This window comes from Hemicordylus capensis, chromosome 1 (genome assembly GCF_027244095.1).
Source record: "Hemicordylus capensis ecotype Gifberg chromosome 1, rHemCap1.1.pri, whole genome shotgun sequence".
Taxonomy (NCBI): Eukaryota; Metazoa; Chordata; class Lepidosauria; order Squamata; family Cordylidae; genus Hemicordylus; species Hemicordylus capensis.
The window spans coordinates 387,340,153-387,362,119 of NC_069657.1; the positions used below are offsets into that span (position 1 = coordinate 387,340,153).

General features: G+C 44.1%; 2 protein-coding genes across 8 annotated transcripts in view; one reads left to right on the top strand and one right to left on the bottom strand.

Annotated features, from left to right (window-relative positions):
- ADSS2 (adenylosuccinate synthase 2) overlaps nucleotides 1-18,879 on the bottom strand; it is a 58,471-nt gene extending 39,592 nt beyond the window's left edge. For 2 of the 3 annotated variants that reach the window (XM_053301957.1, XM_053301941.1), the window contains exon 1: nucleotides 18,512-18,879. In XM_053301957.1, the coding sequence (XP_053157932.1) occupies nucleotides 18,512-18,679 (168 nt within the window). In that variant the 5' untranslated portion in view covers nucleotides 18,680-18,879. Of the gene's footprint in view, nucleotides 1-9,332; nucleotides 9,417-18,511 lie in introns of those variants that run through there. The other variant, XM_053301949.1, reaches the window with a different exon arrangement.
- A 136-nt stretch (nucleotides 18,880-19,015) lies between these two features.
- The window catches only part of CATSPERE (catsper channel auxiliary subunit epsilon), a 129,714-nt gene continuing 126,762 nt past the window's right edge, over nucleotides 19,016-21,967 (top strand). For 3 of the 5 annotated variants that reach the window (XM_053301908.1, XM_053301918.1, XM_053301926.1), the window contains exon 1: nucleotides 19,016-19,264. In XM_053301908.1, the coding sequence (XP_053157883.1) occupies nucleotides 19,233-19,264 (32 nt within the window). In that variant the 5' untranslated portion in view covers nucleotides 19,016-19,232. The remainder of the gene's footprint in view (nucleotides 19,265-21,967) is intronic. The other 2 variants (XM_053301890.1, XM_053301899.1) reach the window with 1 other exon arrangement.

Genomic DNA, 21,967 nt, shown 5'->3' on the forward strand with positions numbered 1-21,967 from the left:
TGAATGCAGCATTTCAAAGTTTTTTTCTTATCCATTATGCGATTTGGAAATAAAAGATTTAAAATATTTAAGTGTATGTACGAAGGACGAGTCCAGTCCAAAGTCATAACTGAATAAGACTTTCATTTGTTTTTGTCAAAGTTAAGGGATTAAAATAACAATTGTCTGGTCCAGTCTGAAGTGGTAACACGTAAACTAATCTTTTAACTTTTTTTCCTAACAGAAAAATGTTCTGGGTCCTAGGAGCTCACTGTCCAAGGTGTCAACACAATAGCAATAGCAATAGCAGCAATAGCACTTACATTTATATACCGCTCTATAGCCGGAGCTCTCTAAGCGGTTTACAATGATTTAGCATATTGCCCCCAACATTCTGGGTACTCATTTTACCGACCTCGGAAGGATGGAAGGCTGAGTCAACCTTGAGCCCCTGGTCAGGATCGAACTTGTAACCTTCTGGTTACAGGGCGGCAGTTTTACCACTGCGCCACCAATAGCGGTCAGAAAGGAACTGAGAAGAAAATTCTAGCTCACCCAAACTGAGGGAACACAGCACGTGCAAGGGGCGAGGCTAAGCTCTTCAAGGAGCTAGTCAACTCTGCCTGAATGGTCCCACACAGGTGCAGAACCCATCCTTATGGCTGTAATGGATCACGATCCAGATCTTTTCTGGCATTTATTTATTAAAAACACAAAATCTATATTTTCCAGGGCCCACATACGTTGCCTTACACTTAAGTCTCTACACATAGTCCTTTTCTGCCTTATAGAATCTAAGAAAGAATTTATACAGTTTGAACATTTCTACCACTAAAACAGTGTACGAGAATTTTAGACTGCCAGTGTAGTATAGTGGCTAGTATAAGAAATGTGGTTACAGTTCTCAATTCAAATTCTTGTTCAGCATAAAGTTCAGTGAACAGTCTTGACTGAGTGGTCATGAATGAGACTGGATCAGTAACTGGATTGTTGGGAGGACACAATGGGATAACCCCACATATGCAACCTTGAGTTATTGGAGAAGTTCCAAGATAGAAAAGAGAGACAGAAACATTGGTAGACTTACCGTGAAGGGTTCTTTTTCTGGGTATGGGGAGGGCATCCTAATGTGACGTGTTATCAGGACCAATCAAAATTCAGGTCGATCATATGTATCCAGACAGCTGTCACTCATCCCCAGTTCCAGGACTGTTGAGCACAGAAAATACAGAGAGCAAGGAGAGAAAAAATAGTCCACAAGGGATGAAGTTGTACAGTAAACAGTGACAGCAAAGAACTAAGCAACCCTGGGAGTCACCCTACCTCCCTGAATATCCGTCGTAAACATTTGCGGGAGGGCTGGATGCCCTCCCCATACCCAGAAAAAGAAACCTTCATGGTAAGTCTACCAATGTTTCTTTTTCCTTGGTATAGGGAGGACATCCTAACGTGACAGGACATACCAAAGCAATCCCAAGGGCGGGAGTGAATGATTAGACAACCTGTTGCAATACCGTCCTTCCTATTGCCACTTGAGCAGCGTGAAAAGACAGAATCTTGTAATGCCTAATGAAGGGAGACACTGATGCCCAAGTTGCCGCCTTGCAAATTTCTTCCAAGGGGGCGCAAGCTGAAAAGGCCGCAGAAGTGCTGGCACTGCGAGTGGAATGGGCAGTAATGTCACGAGGAATGGGCAGGTGAAGAGACTCATAAGCCAACGATATGGCAGCTCTGATCCATCGACCCACGGAAACCTTGTACGCCTTGGTCCCTAGGGAAGATGGCTGAAAGGAAACAAAAAGGGAATCCGTCTTTCTAAAGGTTTTGGATCTTTTAATATACCATTTAAGTGCCCTACGCACATCCAGAGTATGCCAAGCATGCTCCTTAGGGTGAGCAGGACTAGGACAGAAGGAGGGCAATACTAAATCTTGGCTCCTATGAAAGATGGAATTAACCTTGGGTAAGAAGGTGGGATCCAACTTCAAAACACACTCCTTTTGAAAAATGCATAGCTCATCACGCACGGAGAGGGCAGCTAGTTCAGAAACCCTTCGTGCCGAGGTGATGGCCACAAGGAACAATACTTTAAAGGACAAAATTCTCAAGGGAGCTGAATGAAGAGGCTCGAACGGAGCCTTAGTAAGAGCATTTAAAACTAAATTCAAATCCCAGGAGGGAAACCTATGTACGGGAGGCAGAGCCAAGTTGCTCGCTCCCCTTAGAAAACATCTAATATGAGGGTGCAAGGAAGATGAACCAGGCACCGCTAAGTCCAGCACTGAGGACAAGGCTGAAGTTTGCCTCCTCAATGTGCTGGGATGCAGACCTTTCTCAAGACCTGCTTGAAGGAACCCCAGCACCTCTGCAACCCCTGCCAAGGATGGAACAAAGTCCTGCTTCCGCCCCCAGGAACAAAAGGCTGACAAGGTAACCTGATAAATGCGCTAAGTGGACGGCCTTCTTGACGCTATGATAGTGTCTTGCACCTGGTGGGAATATCCCTTGGAATCTAGGGTAATGCGCTCAACCTCCATGCGTGAAGGCATAGCCAGACCAGATCTGGATGACATAGAGGTCCTTGTGATAGTAGATCTCTCCTTAGGGGGAGAGGCCACAGCGGTTGGACTGAGAGACTCAGGAGGTCAGAAAACCAGGGTCTTCGTGGCCAATAAGGAGCTATCAAAACGACTTCTGCTGCTTCTAATAGGAACTTTCTTAGGAAGGAGCTCAGGATTGGAGTCGGGGGAAAGGCATAAAGTAATCCCCGCGGCCAGGGAGACGTGAGAGCATCCACTTCTTCTGCATGAGGAGTTAGATATCTTGCGAAAAACCTTGGTAGTTTGGCATTTTCCTGTGACGCGAAGAGGTCCAGCTGTGGATGAACCCACCTGTGGAAAATTTCCTTGAAGACTTCCGGATGCAGGGCCCACTCTGCTGGATCCACCATTTGGCGGCTCAGCCAATCCGCTTGTAGATTCTCCGTGCCGCTCAGATGTTCCGCCGTCACGGAGTGTAGGTGAATTTCCGCCCATGCGAATAGTAAGTCTGATTCCTGCATGAGGGGCCTTGATCTTGTGCCACCCTGGTGATTTACGTGAGCTTTTGCGGTCACGTTGTCTGTCCTTATCAGAACATGTCTCCCTATCAACAGATCGCGGAACTGCAGAAGAGCTAATCGAATTGCCTTCAACTCTAGCCAGTTGATATTGTTATCAATGGCCGTTAGGCCCAAGCTCGCTGTCCCTGCCACCGAGGGAACAATCGCGGCTTCTGTGAAAGGGCCCTCCGAAAGGGAACCCTTCAACATATCCCCCATATAAGCAGGCTCCATACCGCGAATAAGAGAGACCTCAACAGAGGAAATCCCAAATTAAAAACTATTAAAATAAAAAAGAAAGGCTGTGAAATTTTTCCTCACAGCGATACTCAAGCTCTGTCTGCGGAGCGAGACAGGAGTGGAACTGGGGATGAGTGACAGCTGTCTGGATACATATGATCGACCTGAATTTTGATTGGTCCTGTCTTGGAGCATGCAGAGTTTGATAACCGGTCACATTAGGATGCCCTCCCCATACTAAGGAAAAAAATTATATACAACTACTAGAGAAGGGATGGGCAGACATAAGCCTTCCAGGGGAGGGGAGGCAGCATGTACAAAAATCTTTACATTGATAAAGGATTTTAACATCAACGCCCAGGAAAAATTGCTGCAGAGAGGCTGCTTTGTGGGAGATTTAAATTAACAGGAAAGCAAACACAACCCTGAATGCTTGTGCCTGGTGGGGGGAGAGATTAAAATGGCATAGCCATGTCCCCAGTCAGATTTGCAGTATTGGCTGAAAGGGAAGGGAGAGAGAAGAAAGCTTAAATGCCTGGAGAGCAGACAAGGAGATACGAGTAGCTTCCAAGCTACCCAATGCCCACCTTGCACTAGGGGATACCTGCCCCAAGAGGACATGCAGTTGTGCACAACTCTTGTTCTTACAGAATGAAACCTTGAGTTGTGTGTTTGTGGAAGGTCACAATGTATTATTAGTTTGCCCAGTCAAGGAGTACCACCTCATCACCCTTTATGCATATTTGACTGCTAGGCTTCTTCGTGACAGATCATTACACATTCTATTTTCCATGCTATCTGAAGCACATCTATCTTGTAGTTATTTATTAACAGCAAGCATTCTTAAATTTTAGCTTTAAAATATGCAATGAATAACCTTATCAGTATTCTGGGCTAAAGCCTATAATTCACTGTATCTGGAAATGGAATGGACAAAAAGCAATTAAGAGTGGGATTCAATCCAGACAAGGTAGGGGGCAGGTTAAAAAACCCCTTTCTCCCCATACTGCAGTTCTCATCAAACAACCCCAGCAACTACTATATAGTAAAAAAGCAAAGCAAAACAAAACCAACCAAGCACGTAAGGCCCAATTGCAAGTGTCTCATTTTCAACATCTAGTTTGACCATAATGGGATGGTTAGAGGATCGCTTTCTTTAAAAATGCATTCTGCTATAAATCAACTTCCACTTAGATAAGAAAATAAGCTTGTGTGTCTAAGGGTTTTTGATTTCTAACTTGACAGCTAATTCAAGACAACAACATTTGACACAGAGATACTTGAGCTGATGAAGTCCAGAACCACAGAGGGGAGGAAAACATGAACTGCCATTCTAGTAGAAGCTGGCTATAATACATGTGGTATACATAGAATTAATGTACATAGAATGGAGATTCAGTAACACAGAATGAATTTGAGAGGCTAAATTATTTTCCTATTCAGGAGTATTTAATAAGCAATGAAACTCTATATTTTTAATGAACAGGTAAAGTAAAAATGAGGATGATTATTCTAAGCAACTGAGAGGGAAAACTGACAATTTTTAAAGAAAAAATCTGAATTCAGGCTTACGAGCCTTTAAAAAAAATTAAGCCAATTTTGCTGTGCAGCAAGCAGACACAATGTTCAGTGGCTACAGTGAGTTGAACAGCGAGTAAAATATACAAACCCAGACTGTTCCAGTTATGTGAACATACTTGGCATATTTTGTCTGACAAGATTTACCTTGCACAAGTCCGTGGTGCCAATATTTATAGAGGTATAACACGCCATTTCTCATATGCCTTAAAATGACAAGAGATTCAGAAAGTCTATGTACTTGACAGCAGTTTACTACCCCACAGATTCATTTGTCTTACATCTCATACAATAAATCTAATTTATTTTTATATGCATCTAACACAGGAGTTGGCAAACTTTTTGATACTGTGACCCCCTAAAATATATAAAGCTATACGATACTCCAGCCAAGTTAAAACTACTGGCTGACACACTGACTAATGATGTGTAGACCAGAAACATGTTGCTGAGAACCAAACAACACGTCTAGCAAAGCGCTCCTGGAGTGCAGGTAAGCTCTGAAAAGTATTTGTGCTCTTGCACAAGAGTGGAAGAGTGCTCATGCTTTGGAAGCTCAGCAGACCAGCGCAAGGGCTAGCACTTCATGGGTGTTAGGAACATACACAGTCAGGATGTCAGCAATTAATTTGATTAGGCAGAGATAAATAAAGCACATTTACCTTTTAAATAAGTTATAAGCTTGCTTGCTCCTACTTAGTTTTTCAAACCGGAGCTTTGTGTTTGAGACTGCTAATCTAATTTTGGGCTACAAGTTATTTTCACTAGGTATTTGCTTGTTATACCAGCAACTGCTGATAACTTTGGTTCACACACATTCTATTTATTTATTTATTATTAAAAAATTTATACCGTCCTTCCAAAAGGCTCAAGCACAGGGAGTCAGTATTTTCAGAGCTCTCTCACTCAATTCTTTGTACTCAGCTTGCACACTAATCCAAAATTCAGGAAGAAAGACTATCAAGAATGTAAAGCAAAGAACTGCTCTGACTTCACCAAGACATGAGGCAGTGGACAGGGGACAGGAAGTGAAAATGAGCTGGATCCTCCACTGCAAACAAAGCCAAGGGCAGCACAGAAATGGCACTTCTTTGGCTACTCACTAGATGAGCTCTAGCGAGTGTCTCTTGAGAGCAGAGCATTGGTCACTCACCGTGAAGGCTCCTGCTTGCTGTTGGGTCCAAGGGCATCTCACATGAGGGTTATGTCATCACACGTGACTCCAGAAGGCAGGACTAAGCTAATTAGTTTAGCTTTTTGAGACTGGGAGGAGCTAACCCTCAGTTTTTAGGCCAAGAAGCAATAGGTACTTCAACAGCTTAGGAACCAGGTAGAAACTAGGAACAACAACATGTCAAAAAACAAGCTGAATACAATACTGCAGACATACTTTAGGCCAATGTGGCCAACAATAAGAAAACCAACTATGAAATAAGTTCTCCAGCAGTGTACTGTGGACTGCAGATAAAAGTAAAAATTTGTCAATTATCCCCTGGTTCCTGGACAGTATACACCAGCATAGAAGGAGCCTCTGCTCCACTCTCTGCTGCTGGGGTACAAGGGCCTTTCATGTGTGGGGACATACCACAGCCCTAAGTCCAACCAGGGAGGGAGCCAAGTGCTTATTGTGCAGGAAGGACCTGCTGGAGGACTCGCCTCTCAAAAGCTGCTTGAGCCGAGGCGAAGGTGTCCAGCTTATAATGTTTGGTAAACGTGGAAGGTAGGGATGTGCATGGTCTGGAGCAGTCCGGACCAGCACCGAAGGGGGGCCTTTCTTTTAGGGCGGGGAGGGCTTGCTTACCCCTCCCGCCTCTTTGCCCCCTCCAGTGCCCGTATTCTACTGCGTAATTGGGGCGCTGGAAACCAGCCGCCCCCGCCCGCGAGCGGATTAGGGGCAAAAATTAGTAAGGTGCTGCCGCCCTCCCGCCCCCCCCCCCCCCCCCCGAGTGCTCACCACATCGTTTTGAAAAAAAGAGAGGAGCTCGCGAACAGAGCTCCTCTCTCGGCAAAGTCCCGGCCCAACTGGGGCCTTGGGCGCGCGTGCGATAGAACTCCTGATAGAACTTCCGCCGGAGGCCCGGTCTACCTGCCGGGACGAGGCTGGGTAGACCGGGTCTCCGATCGCCAGAGGCTAGGATGCGCCGTTCAGTTTCAAGACGGCTAGCCTTAACCAGCCTGGATCTGGGTGCCGTACTGGACCTTGAAGGAGATCTGGTGTGACGGGGAGCATCAGATGTAGTTGAGTGGCTAGGTTGGTGAGTTCTGTGAAACATGGTATCCTCGGCCAAAATGGGGCCACTAGGATGAGCTGTGCCCTCAGAATCTTGACTCTGCGTAGCACACATGCCAGGAGAGGAGTGGGAGGAAATGCATACAGAAGTCCCTCTGGCCATTGTGAGGAGAGCGCGTCTACCGCTTCCACCTGATAGCATGGGAACTTTGTGAAGAAGCGAGGTATTTGTGTGTTCATTGGGGTTGCAAGGAGATCTACTGCCAGCATGCCAAAGTATTCTATGATGTGTTGGAACATTTTCGGGTTGAGATGCCATTCTCCCAGGAGAAGGTCGAAGTGGCTCAGCCAGTCTGCTGCTGTGTTCAGGTTGCCTTGAACATGGTAAGCTGTAAGAGATCTGCTCACAACTAAATCTAAAATTAATCTCCCACAGCAGCTTCCTGTGCCTTCCAAAAATATGCCCCTAAGAGTTCCACAATCCTCAGGGACATATTTTCAAGATTTTCATATTTGAAAATCACCCACCCTACCTGTGCATCTTCCACTCGTGACATCAGTCTGGATGTTAGCCACTGTCTTGAATTTTTTAAAAAACAAATTTTAAATTACACATTATACATTTTATGTTCTTAAAATATTTACTTTTGAAAAAGTACGGCATATATTGAAGTATTTCCCAATTCCCCATTTCCCACGGAGCAAATATTTCCCCTGCTCCCCCACAGAGGCTCAAGATGTCCAGAAGTTTGATGTCTAGTCTCTATTTTCATCTTGGTCTTTGGAGGCCAAAATCATGGAGGTCCTTAAGAGGCTTTGTTGTCTCTAGCAGGAAAAGCCTTTTAATGTGGTGCAGTGAAGCAGCTGCCTCCATCACCAGATCATCAGAGTTACAGCAGGATGTCCACTGCCACCTCCACACCTGCCTCATCAGAGGAGCTCTTTGTTGAGCTGTGGCACTGCCACCACTTGGCAAAGAGCTGCTCCAAGTCCCTCCCCGCCTCTGATTTTCTTGCTATGAAAAGGGAGAGGGTGGGAGCAGAAGAGAGAAGAGTGATGGGGAAACACTAGCTCGAGTATCTTCCCAAATTGATTCTTCCACTCCCTCCTCCTTTTCATAACTAGTGGTATGCCAAGTCAGACAGCAGCTACCACCACCACCAAAAAGGTGGTTGAGTGAGGGCAGAAAGCAAGGAAGTAGCAATAAGGGCAGCATTTGGCACCCTAAGGTCTTGGGTAGCTGCTGGTCTCTATAAATGTATGCCTGTTTACTTGGCAGTAAGCCCCACTGTTAATGCAGTTTAATCACTAGAAGGATGTTTAGGATTGCAGGCATCCCAACAAATGGAGAAGAGAGAAAAGAGGGAGAGAAGCATGCATCTATCGCCACTTAAGATTCTACAATGGCACCTAGTACACTGTCCAAAGGACTTCGAAAAGAACCTTGTAAAGCTGTAGCAAGATGCTCAAGTGCCTTCTACCATATCATGTAGGGAAACTAGAGTAATTTTGAGAACTGTGGCTTTTAATAAAATTTAGGTTTATTTCATTTGAAAGCTCAAAGGTAAGCAGAAAATGTTTACAGAAGGGAGCCTCCTTCTGCAAAACTAAAGATTTTAAATAAGCTTTTTGGCCTGTGTGGTTTGGTACCTTATCTTTGTAGCCATAAGGACTAAGTGATAAGAATAGTCTTCAAAACTTGTCAAGCAGCTCTACTGCCTATGTTGCTCTCGAAATTCTAAAATACATCCTGGAACAACAGAAAATGCCTAATGACCTTCCACTGCCATTTCTATATATTGTACGTTTATTTTAAGTGATAAGTAATGACTGTAGAGAGAACTAATCATCATGCAATTTCAGAGTAGGAAACATTAAGGGCTCAGAAATGGACCAGCAATCATCAAATGGACCATGTTGTAGTAATGGGGATCACAAGGGTAAGGGCGGGGGGAGGGCTGATCTAGCTCAATGGAATCCTTGTGATCTCACTGAATAAATCCATCATGTTCTACTATTCAAATCCACACCGTAATACACAATTAGAGATACAAAATGTAAAGTGAAATACTACATGAATTACAAGGTAGAGTCAAGTCATAACTAAGGGAGTATATTATGGCAAGCCAACAAGTTTTCTTTGGCTCTATGAGCTAGCCAACCCTCTGCTCCAGGAGCAGGGGGGCAGACTAACCACTCACTCACAGCAATGCCCTCTGCTCCATGGGCGGGCGGGGAGAGCCACCTTACTTGACCCTGCCTTGCTTGCTCCATCTTCCTCCAGGTCGCATCTGTTGGACTCAGGCAGTTGGACCGGTGTAACTAGGAGGAGGGTGGAGCAACCCATTATGCTTTGTTTGCTCACTCCTCCTCTTGGTAACATCCACTCATCTGGTTCAAGCACCATAAGCTGGCACCTGGGAATAGTCAAGCCTTGTACTATGACCCTCCAGCTGTTATTGGACTACAACTCCCATCAACCCCATCCAGAGTGGGCAATAGAGATTATGGGAGTTGTAGTTCAGCAACAGCTGGAGGGCCAAAGTTGTGCTGCCAGTACTATGGGAAGGAACTCTTTTAACACAGATTTCAGAACTACTTGGTTGATTCCCTTCAACTATACGATGAATGTTTTGTTCAGCAAGATAGCTCTTACGAAGACAAAGTAAGTCATTCAATTCTGATGCATAATTTATTGGTGGTTTAGAATCTATGGCTCATTTCCTATATAATGGCAAACCATGCTTTTGCTGTCCACGTCCAAGTCTCAGTTCTTGAGCACTCGCATCACACATTCAGATTTCTTCCATCACTTCCTGTTTCACCGGAACTGCACGATAATAGTTTTCTCTACAATCCTCACTTCTTGATTTGATCAAACCACAGTTTGCTGTTGCAGCAAATACACTGCAGCATTTTGTTGTGCGTTTTCACTTGTTCCCTTTCTAATGGCAAGTGAGATCTCAAGGATTTCTCTGAGCTGGATCATGGTATTTTTTTCTTCTTACTCCTGTTGTGATCCCCATTACTACAACATGGTCCATTTGATGGTTGCTTTTAGTTTGCTTTCAATTTAGAATGAATACAAAGGAAAGAAAACACCCTTTCTACACCGGTGGAGAGGATATTGCTGTTAAAAGCTGGATCATCAGTTCAGTGGTCTCCAAATTCAAATGTTTAAGTGACTTCCATCAACTGACTGATGTGACTTCTTTTAAAACATCATCAGCAAAGGTATTTCTTGAACTGACCACTCTCAGCATAAAGAATAGCCCAGCTGGATAAGGCCCAAGGCCTATCTAGTCCAGCATCCTGTTTCACAGTGACCCACCAGATGCCTCTGAGAAGCCCACAGGCAAGAGCTGAGGGCATGCCCTTTCTCTCTTGCTGTTACTTCCCTACAACTGGTATTTAGAGGCATCTTGCTTCCGAGGCTAGAGGTGGCCATAATGGCCATATTTCCTCAGGACAGCATCAATGTGTTCTGCCCACTTTTTGTTTTTATTCCTGTCCGTTGTCCTATTCGTTGACATTCTTTGTCTTTGCACATTTAGAGAGAGGGGAAAGGGTTTGACAGTGTGCACGTAAACCATCTTCAGAACAGGAGATCAGGTCCTATTAAGTTGTATCAGAACCTGATCAGACCACTGTTAGCTCTCATCTCCATATATTACTGTTAACAGCATATAATTAGAAGTTACGACTACTCTTCCATGATATATTTTACCTAGGTTCTTTTTTACAAATTGTTTTAAGAAAAAGTTAATCCAATTTAAATTTTAAAATTTGCTGCCAGAAATATTTTGTAGTGGCAGAAGCAACTGCATATGGCAAATAAATCTCACACCTTAGTAGAGCCAGTTTTTTGAATTTGGAGGAGGTAAATGGGAGCGATTTCTTGAATGCAGGATTTTCCTATATTTATTGAAGACCCCTGCTGCCTAGGGACCCACTCTGGCACTTCCCTCCTATTATTTTGGTGCCAAGCATGTCCACACGGGGGGAAAGTAATGAGGTGGGTGATAGTAGAGGCTACAAACTGTTTTCAGAAATAGAATATATGGAATGCCTGCAAGTCTTCAGCAGAAAGAGCAATTGCTAGAATACTGTAGTTATGGAAGTAGATGAAGCAAAGACACAAATTATACAGCTTCCGTTGGAGCCTTCACATTTTCCTAAATAATGTTCATGAAATGTTCAATTTGATGTTTGGGGGGCAGGGTATATATAAATATGGTGTATAAAAGCAGTATATAAATATTTGTCATATTTGGCACACTGTGTGTAATGTCAAATTCATCTTCTGGAGCATGACAAAGAGATAACAAGCACCCTGTCCCTTGAAATTGCCAATGGTTTAAACCAGTCAACATTTTAAAAGCTACAACTTTAAATACTTTTTAACAAAAGTTGTCAAAGAACTCTACACAGCCAAATGAATGAGGAGAAAAGAGTGAGTGCCCTTTTGGCACAGGGGACTAAAAAGCAACAAGATTTTCCTCTCGAATGCCTGTCTGTAATGCATACTGAGGATAACATGCACAACTAGTAGTCTGATTTTGTGGACCACTGGCCCAGAGCAAAAAGGGAAAAAAATGATCAGCATATGGATTGCACACAGCAAGCATGGGCTGATGCTATTACACTAAGTTTCCATAATCAAATGTGCCCTAACATGCAGAAAGAACCATCACAGTGCACTAGAACTTATACAACATGGTAAAATCCTTTCAGTCACCAGATTACATCTCCACATATTCCTACTCCTGTCCTAACTCCTTATTACATTAGATAAGGCACATATGAGTTAGAACAGGGATAGGAATTAGAGCAATGTGACAGAAGTCATACACACTATGTGTCAAATCCAAGTGGTACTTAGCTATGCTAGCGTAAGCCATCCTGTCACTGCACTATCTATAGAACTAGAGTGCCTGGGAGCTTATAAGTCACATAAGCAACTCTTACTATGGATATATCGGGTATCAGATCTCCTGAAGACTAAAATTAAGGGTCAACTCATATGAACACCAGGCAACCTCAGGAACATGGTAATACCTGCTTATTGTATCCAAGCAGCAACATCAGGGATGGTTTTCATTGAAGGGGGCAGATTCTGTCTTCAAAAGCAAGCCCTGAAGAAGAACCCAGTTCCAAAGCTCATTGCAAAATGGTGATGGTAATCCTTGGGACTCAAAATATCCCCAAGGTTATCATGAGTGCCATTAAAGAAAAATGTTTATATTAAATCTCCTTTGGCACAGAAAGAATGTCATTGAAGAAGAACCAGTATTTTAAACAGATTGATTGTCTGTCTGAAATGTGAGTCCAATCCCGGACTACAACCTGATAATCCTAATATATCCTAAGTAGTCATCATCCAAAGCAGTTAAGTAAATGTCTGTCAAAAAAATGAGATAATATTTTAACAAGTTAACACTGTGCTGATTTCTGGCATGACATATAAAGATTAATTCAGCATTGCATAGTTGCCTGCAACTATATCCAATGAAATAGTTAGATAGCTTCCAGGAGAGACTTATTTTAAAGCTGCAGATGTCATCAGTGGAAAGTTTTTGGAAAAGATTCACCTGCAATATGATAGAACAGAAATTCTTAGGCTACCAAGAAACCAACAAAATCTCAAATATGCCATCCTCATCTATCTCACAGAGCAGCACACTTGTTCCTGGACACATATTCAAAGTGTTCAGAATCACACAACAATTTTTTTTAAAAAGAATGATCTCTTATTCCACTTAACATTGGAAGGGCTGATTGCCCCCAAAGTCTTCCATGACGTGGCATATCACCAAGATCTGGAGTGACCCTGGAGCAGTTGATTTTGTATGCCTTTCAGCAGTTAATCATGTATGCTTAGCTTACAACATTCTGGAGGGGTTCAAAAATGAAATGTCTGGACTTAACTGTGAAAACAAAGGAATGATTACCAGTTAATACTGTAAAAAGAGGTTCTCTTTAGTAACCTATAGAATACAGGTTTGAATCATATGTCAGTTTATTTTTGGAAAAGAAATTTAATCCTTCTAATTTTAGAGTTCTCAATACACACTCAAATCAGGAGGCACATGCAGATCCTAAGTTATCATGCTTTAATAGTTTTGAGAAATCATAACATGAATATCAATTTAGAATTAGAACAAATACAGAATTATTCAGAATTTAATTCCTGTAAGTGAACTTTCTAAAGAATAGCAGCTCTATTTGGAATTATTAAGCACTAAAATCAAATGGGGCTTACTCCTAAATAAGTGGCATTATGTTTGGGGTGTTGGATGTTATAGAGCCTATTAACATAACTTAATTTAATAAAAACAAAACTGGCTTTAATTCTTTAGATCCAACTCTCTCTAATTTAGGACTAAGGGCAGCTTGCCTAGGGAGCAAGAGGCTTAGTTCAAATCACCGCTGGTGTGCTTCCTAGACTGTGCCTAGAAAATATATATTGGTAGTCACCTATATCGGGCAGCAGCAACATAGGAAGGTGCTGGAGGTGGAGGCTCACTTCAGTGACAATGGCAAAGGCATCATCTCATACTGCATGGGAGGAAGGCAATGGTAAACCACGCCTGTATTCTACCAAGAAAACCACATGGCTCTGTGATTGCCAGGAGCTGACATCTACTTGATGGCACAATCTTTCCTTTCCTAAGGAAACTCTAAAAATAGGTAGTAAGTTTCCATTAGAATGAGACTCTTCTACACAAAAAGTAGACTACATTGCAGAAGTCCTGAACACAAATACAAGCCAGTTGGCATGTGCACTTCCAAACATACCTGATTACAAAATGTCAACCATTGAGCATGATCACTCAGAAGTGAGTCCCAATCCATTCAATGGGACCTGTTGCCTAGTAAATGCATATAGGATTGCAGTCTTAGCCATTTTATCACCTAAAGCAAAGTTAAAATGACACCCTCCTTGCTTTTGGCAGGATTTTTAAAAAAATAAAATACACATTGAGATTAGACAAAAGAAAATTACATCCTCTCTACAACCTGCTGCCTTAAGTGACTGTTAACTTGTTACAAAGCAATTACAAGAAATTGCTGTGTATGATACAAGGAATAAAATTTGATTTTTAAAAAATCAGATATATAAAATTTAAGCCCAATATTTAAATTTGTTATAGTGTCTTCCACTAAAAATATCCTGATTTGTCAAGAAAATTTGAATTTACTATGAACATATAAAAACCTGCACTTCTCTTAAAATTGAATTGTGGCCATCTATCAAAACACTTTGGAGGAATATTTGAAATACTAGCAGCAGCCAGTTGTGATTTTCCTATGTCCCATATTCTAATTTTAAAAGGTATTTCTTATTAGTGGCAACTTAAAGCTGAGTTTCTTTAATGGAGTCACAACATTAAATTCTTATTATCACTCAAATATCATGGACCACTGTTGCTTATCCAGCCAAGCATTGTCAGACAATGTAAACAAAGCCTGGAGAAAATAAACCAAAAAGTTGACTATCACCACAAAACAAGTCAATTTCTGATCATGAAGTCATCAGTAATAAAATGGATATCAGTTTCTAGAGCACAGATGTTATAATGTCTGCTTATTAATACGGGTAAAGATTTTATGAACTCCACAAATCTTAAGCTTATCTCTGTATCCAAGAGCGTAACTATGTGAAAGGGGGCCCGGGTTTGCCCCTCTCCTTGGTGGCTCCTCAGAATGAGGGGGATAATGCAGAAAATAGGGAAGGGCGGAGCTGTGGGGCCCTCAGGAGTTGAGGGGGGCGTGTTCTTTGAACCCATCCGCTCAATTATAGCTACACCCCTATCTGTATCTATTCATTGCTACCCACTTTCATCATTACTTTATACAAGGCTTTAAGAAGAACCAAGTCTGGAATGTCCAACCTCAAGTCCTCTAAATAAGTTACTTGCATTCTTATGACAATAAGGAATCAAGTGTGTAAACAACGAGAAAGGATTCTTAGACCACAATTCTACACAAACTTAATTGCAAGTTCCCAAGAACTGCCTTTTCGCATACAATCCTTACTTTGCTTCTTTACCAAGACTTTCCTTCATGTTCTCTTACTAACCACGGTGCAGCTGAGGTCCATAATTAATGTCATGCACCTCCTGTCAAAAGAAGTTCGGTAGCAAGGCTCAGAGACATCTCTGCCCATGACTGTGGAGTAACAACCACTAAAAGCTGAGCAAAAAATTCTCAATGCTTCTTAGTTTTTCTTCTGGCAGCATCAAAAAACATTCCCCCTTGGCATTTTTCAGCCATTCCTTTACAGGTGTTCATCTATTAAGGAAGCTTTACCCTCACTGTGAATTGACTCCATTTGCCCTCAGTTATGTCAGCATGTAACTAAATTTGACTGTACAGCATTAGAATGTCATCCCATTCACTATGTGATCCCCAATCAACTGGGACTGCTCCTAAGGTTAATCCAGGAAAAAGCCAAAGGAAACAAAAACAATAAGACTTAAGAAAAGAGTGAATTCAACATTCTCACAAGGGAATTTAAAGAGAAATTTCTGCCTCACCTCAAACACAATACATTTGACCTGAAAATCAAAATGGGGAAACATTCAGCACAGCCCAACTACAAATGAAAAACAGATTATACTTGGATGAAACAATTATTGATCTTAGTATATAAAGTAGCCTTAATGGTGTTTATATAGAGATATGAAATTATAAGGCCCTCTGACAAACACCCACACAAGGCTTTAAACAAGCTGACTATATGCAGCTAATTCACATAACATGGGTCCGCTCTTCCAACACTGCAATCTACAAGACCTTTTTCTACACAAGCACACTGGCTAGCCCTCTCCTCCAATGACAGTTCATTAAAATAAGCAAAGCGTAATATGAGTGTGAGCCACCTAATGGCACAGTGGGGAAAAGACTTGACTAGCAAGCCAAGACTGCCATCTTGTGTTAAAATTTTTTTGCTGTAAACTGCCTTGGGATTGCTTTAATGAAAGACGGTATATAAATTTAACAATAAATAAATAAATAAGCCAGAGGTTGCTGGTTCAAATCCCCGCTGGTATGTTTCCCAGACTATGGGAAACACCTATATCGGGCAGCAGCGATATAGGAAGATGCTGAAAGGCATCATCATCATCACCACCACCACATTTATATCCCGCTCTTCCTCCAAGGAGCCCAGAGCGGTGTACTACATACTTGAGTTTCTCCTCACAACAACCCTGTGAAGTAGGTTAGGCTAAGAGAGAAGTGACTGGCCCAGAGTCACCCAGCTAGTATCATGGCTGAATGGGGATTTGAAATCGGGTCTCCCTGGTCCTAGTCCAGCACTCTAACCACTACACCACGCTGGCTCTCATCTCATACTGCACGGGAGATGGCAGTGGAAGACTCCTCCTGTATTCTACCAAAGACAACCACAGGGTTCTGTGGTCGCCAGGAGTCGACACCGACTCAATGGCACACTTTACTTTACTTAATATACACTTTACTTGGAGTTTATGATATTTGTTCCTAATCTCTCATAGTCTAAGGTATCATGAATCTGTGAAGTCATGCAGTGGAAAAAATGTTTACAAAGTAACTGCTAATGATTTCAAAACATGTGCTTTGTGCAAGAAACTACTGGATGTTACTCAATTAGAGGTTGTTGCACATGGTTATTCCATCCAGTTTTAACAATAACCACCACCAGGTTTTACTCTAAATTGCAGTTCAACAGATATATTTCACAGATTCCTACACACACGGCAGGGTGGAAGCAGAACATGTTTTGAATACTGACAATAAGCTACATTTATAAGTGTTAGTTTAAAGTCTTCAATTTTCAGCTCCAAAGCATGGAACTCTTACTTTATTCTTCTGCTTAAGGCTGAGCAACCTTTTCAAGTTTGAAATATGAGATTTTAATCTCTAGACAAAAATCTATAGTTTTATGTTAACTTCTCCACACGCAACAGAGAAGGAACTTTCCCAGCATAGCCCCTTGCACAGGCATTTCTGAAGAAAGGAGAATCCTAATCCAATTCAAGAAGCTGCATTTAGATGTTCATAATCAAATTTCTTGTGTGCATGGAAGTATTTAGGCATTTGCATGGTGGTCTTTTGATTCCAGCAAGTCTTGTGAGTAGCTTTGCTGTACACTGTAAAGTCACTGTCTCCGTGCTCTTGGGACAGCCTCAGAATGTTTGTATAAACAACATGACTCTCATGCAAAGGCTCCTATCTTGCTTATCACCTGTACTCATACCAGCTATATACATAGGTGGTGCGGTATAAATAAGGAAATAATACAGGCAACCATCATACTTGGATACAAATTAAAGCAATACTTAAACACCTGTTGCCTTGAATTAGGTAAATGTGTCAGCAATACAGAGTCAGGTGTTTAAATATTACTTTAATCTGAATTCCAAATATTACTATTGCCTGTTATTTCGTTACTATTATTTTTAGCGGACCACCTATGCAGATATGGCTGGAATAAGCAGAGGTGATAAACAAAAAAGGAAAAACCCAACAAGACAGAAGTATTTGCGTGAGAGATATTTACACATATAGTAAACTCGCAGAATAATATCAGGGTGTGAATGGAATTTTTGAGCGCACACACAGAAGGTTGTCCTTCCTTTCGGACTGCGTGCACACACCACCACACGAACCGAAGTCTTCGCCCTTCTCCTCCCGCCCGCGAAGTCAGGCGGCACTCTGAAGGAAGCAGCCCACAGGTGAGGATACTGCAGAGGCCTCAACAGTCCCCACTTCTCGCCCACATACAGGTTCGCCCCACAAGGTTTCCTGCCTCGCCTCCGCAAGAACAACGACGGAAGCCAGTGCTGCACTGCAGGCGCCCGAAGGGAAACACAGCGGCCGGCCGGCCCGCCGACTGTCTAGTCACCCTACAGCCGCCCGCGCCCAGCGGCAAATGGCCTTAACCAACGGCCCCGCACTGGAGGAGGAGGAGGGAGGAGGGAGGAGGCGGGGGAGGAAGGAGCGGGCCGCGCGGCTTCGCTTGCGCCCTGTCGGGGATAGGCGCGGCGTCTCCTCAGGCTCGCGGCGGTTCCAAAGAAGCCTCCAACATAACAACAATGGAAGGCGGGAAGGAAGCAGTCAAGGGGCCACGAGAGGAGCCGGCGATGGGAGAAGCGGGACGGAGGAAGGCGATGAGAGGCGCCTGAGAGAGGAGGGGAGGGGCTCATCTGGGCCGGCAGCAGCGGGATAATGCTGGGTGCCTAAAGAGACCGCGGCTGCAGTTACTATAGAAACCAAGGCGTGAAAGGCCACGGAGAAGTCGCTCCTTCGCCGCTTCGCCTCCCCGTCCGTCCGTGCGCGCACGCACAGAAAGGATCCCTCCCGGAGTGGTTCAAGGTGACTCCGGCTCGGCCGCTCACCTGGCACCTGCAGACGATGTCCGCGTCCTGCGCCAACAGATCTACCACTTTTCCTTTGCCCTCGTCGCCCCACTGTGCCCCCAGGACCACGGTCACTTTGTTGCCGGGCTGCCGGGAAGCGCCCCCGCCGTTGGGGATACGGGCGGACGAGGAGCCGCTTTCAGACATGGCTCCCGCAGGCGAAGGCTCCCCTATTGCTCCTAAGACACATGCGAGAGACGGAGGAGGAAATGGCACGCCCGACGCAGCCGCCGCCGGCTACTGCTTCTTCCTCCCCGCCTTCTTGTCCTACAGGAGATGCAGTTGCCGCATCCAGCTGCTCTTGCCGCCGCCTACCGGCCTTCCCTTGACATCCTTCCCAACGCGGGTCAAGAGATCCGCCCCCTCATCTGCATAGAATGAAAAGGCCGTTGGTTCATGGCCGTATTCGGAGAGTACTACGCTTCCCATAGTGCTGTGCGGTTAACTTCGCAGCGCCCTGGAGGAATGGCCGCGGGTCATCCTGGGAAGCGTAGTCGCTGTTTCTCTCATCATGCGGGAGGGGTAGCTCGCTCACCTAAGGGCTGCAACCATAGGCTAATACGATTCATACGAAGCGAGCGCGAGACAGCGTCGGTTGCTAGCAGCGGTTTGGGGATGTTCATTGGGTAGTGCAGATGGCGCGTTTTGTGTTCCGGCTTGGGGACATCGGACTCGTATTACTTTACCTTTGGCTGAGCGGATGCTGGGCGTTGTGGAGGTGCGGGAACGAATGTACGATTGGCTGGGTCAAGAGCAGGGGTGTCATTAAGGGGTAGCCCATGGGGTACACAACACAGGCCCCTAATGAATTGTTCAGAACCCTCTCTCTCTCTCGATAGCCACCTCCATGATCTCTTTCAAAAAGGAAGTGCAGCAGTAAAGGCACCTGCACAGAGCATGGAAGAGAGCTACTAGCCTCACCTAGCTCTCTGCTGCTTCCACCTTCATAGGCGCTGTATTATAACATTAGAGACTTGAAAAGCATACATAATTATTCTTGGGGGCAGGGTATAATTGAGTTTAATCAATCATACCCACCAAAAGGGAGGCTGTGGGCTTGGGCCCTGCATCTTTTCAATGCCTAGCAATACTCTTGGTCAAGAGGGAGCAAAAAGAAGAGTATAGGCTTGGGGAGCGGAGGCTGTCATACTTGAGGGTAATGAGTAGTTTCTAGTAAGCTTCAGATTGCACCCCTGTGAAGAGTAAAACTGATAGTAAAGAAGCAGAAGACAGACATAACCTGTCATCAAAAGATGGGTAGGTAAAGTGTCCCGTCAAATCGATGTCAACTCCTGGTGACCACAGAGCCCTGTTGTTTTTCTTTGGTAGAATACAGGAAAGTTTTATCATTGCCATCTCCTGCGCGGTATGAGATGATGCCTTTCAGCATCTTCCTATAGCACTGCTGCCCGATATAAGTGTACCAGTGGGGATTTGAACTGGCAACCTTCTGCTTGTTAGTCAAGCATTTCCCCGCTGCACCAATTAAGGTGATCAGATGGATACGCCAGCTTAAAATGAAAACAAGCCTTTGAGGTTATACTTGCCTTTAGGCTTCTGATGTTTAAACTCGAATCTTTTTTCATGTTCTGACCATTAAGGTTAGGAACTGACTGAATCCAGGTATTTCAAGGATCAGCAATGTCTGTTTATTTTTTTAAAAAACATTTATATTTTATATTCTGCTCTTCCTCCAAGGAGCCCAGAGCGGTGTACTACATACTTAAGTTTCTCCTCACAACAACCCTGTGAAGTAGGTTAGGCTGAGAGAGAAATGACTGAATGGGGATTTGAACTCAGGTCTCCCTGGTCCTAGTCCAGCACTCTAACTACTACACCATGCTGGTGTAGTGAAGTTTTGCAAATATGACTTCAAATGTGAGCTCATTCCATGCCAATACATATAATCTTGAGTCAGTTTCAACAGGTGTCAGTTTCCATATGTGGATCATAAACCTTTTGCATGATTGGCATGTGCAAAAAGGCTGGAAATACAACTGAGTGCCCATGATATACAAGTTCATCTTAAACATGGAATTATTCCTTAAATTTAAAACTAGCTGACCCGGCACAGAGCATCTGTGCAGTTGTGCACTGAACCTGTGGCACCCGCCTGCCCGCAGCTCACCCCCCCCTGCAGCTTCCCCCCCCCCCACAGCTCCCCTCACCTCAGAGATCTTCCCAGCATCACCTGAGCTGCACTCCGCTTCCACCCCCCTCACCCTGCTGCCCATTGGCCAAGCTGCAGCCCCCTATCCCCAGAGACCTCCCCACCCTCACCTAAGCCCCCTCCTCCTCCTCCTTCCAAGAGCAGCAGCAGTGGTTGACCAGGTAGTTCCTTGCTGTCACCACCACCATGGCTGCTCGTTCCTCTCAGGCTGCTGACTAGCCAGGGCCCATCTCTTGCCTGCCTGCCTCCCTGTGACAATGGCCTCAATAGCCCCAAACAGCAGCAGTGGTTGACTGGGCCTTTCCTTGCTGCTAGTGCTGCCATGGCCGCTCATTCCCCTCAGGCTGCTGACAGACTCAGGCCCGTCCCTTGCCCTTCCTTCTGTCTCTCTTCCTCCTCCCTTCTTTTTCTCTTTCTCTCTCCTCCACTCACTCTCTCTTCCCCCTGCCTTCATGTTTTTTTCCCTCCCTTCCTGAGTTAACAGGTTTTGTTCATCTTGTTTCCTCATCTAATTCACATAACGACATACTCCTCCTGTAGGGGCTCTTTCCTCCCTCACGACCTGTCTTTTTGCAGACCCCTGCCTGCTATCCTTTTATATATATAGAGAGAGAGAGATTCCTCTCCTCTACAATCAAGAACATCTTCCGACCAGTAGTTGCATTCCAACTGACCTTAACCATCACAGGCTCCTCCTCATCTGCATAGGGAATCCCCACTGCCCAATCACCACAGTGCCACAGGCTCCTCCCCACTATCTGCATATGGAATCCCCACTGCCCAATCAGGTGCTTTTGCTTGCAAACTCTGTCAGCCAATCGCTTCCCTTTCTACCACGTCCCCATGCATGGCCCGTCTTGGAGAATTAATAATATAGATATGCCTCTGCTTGTACAGGTACCTAGCTTTCGTCAACTTGATCACTTGTGCATCTTGCTCTGATGTCTCTTTGTTTTAAGTGGTAGACATTGCATCATGTTGATTGGGTTAACATCCTGATTTCCTCGTATAGGTTCCCCAGTGCTCGTTAGATAGGCACTACTCAGTGAACAACATCCAGACTAAGTTATTTATGGCTATTAAGTACCATTGAAACCAATGAGACAAGTTAGTCATAATTATTTTAAGTCCCATTAATTTCAGTGTTATGATTAATTTGTCTCATTGATTTCAGTAGTGCTTAGCCATAATTAACTAGTCTGGATGTTGCCCCGTGTGTCTGCCAACACTAGAGATTTCCCAGAATGGTATCTGATTTCTACCTG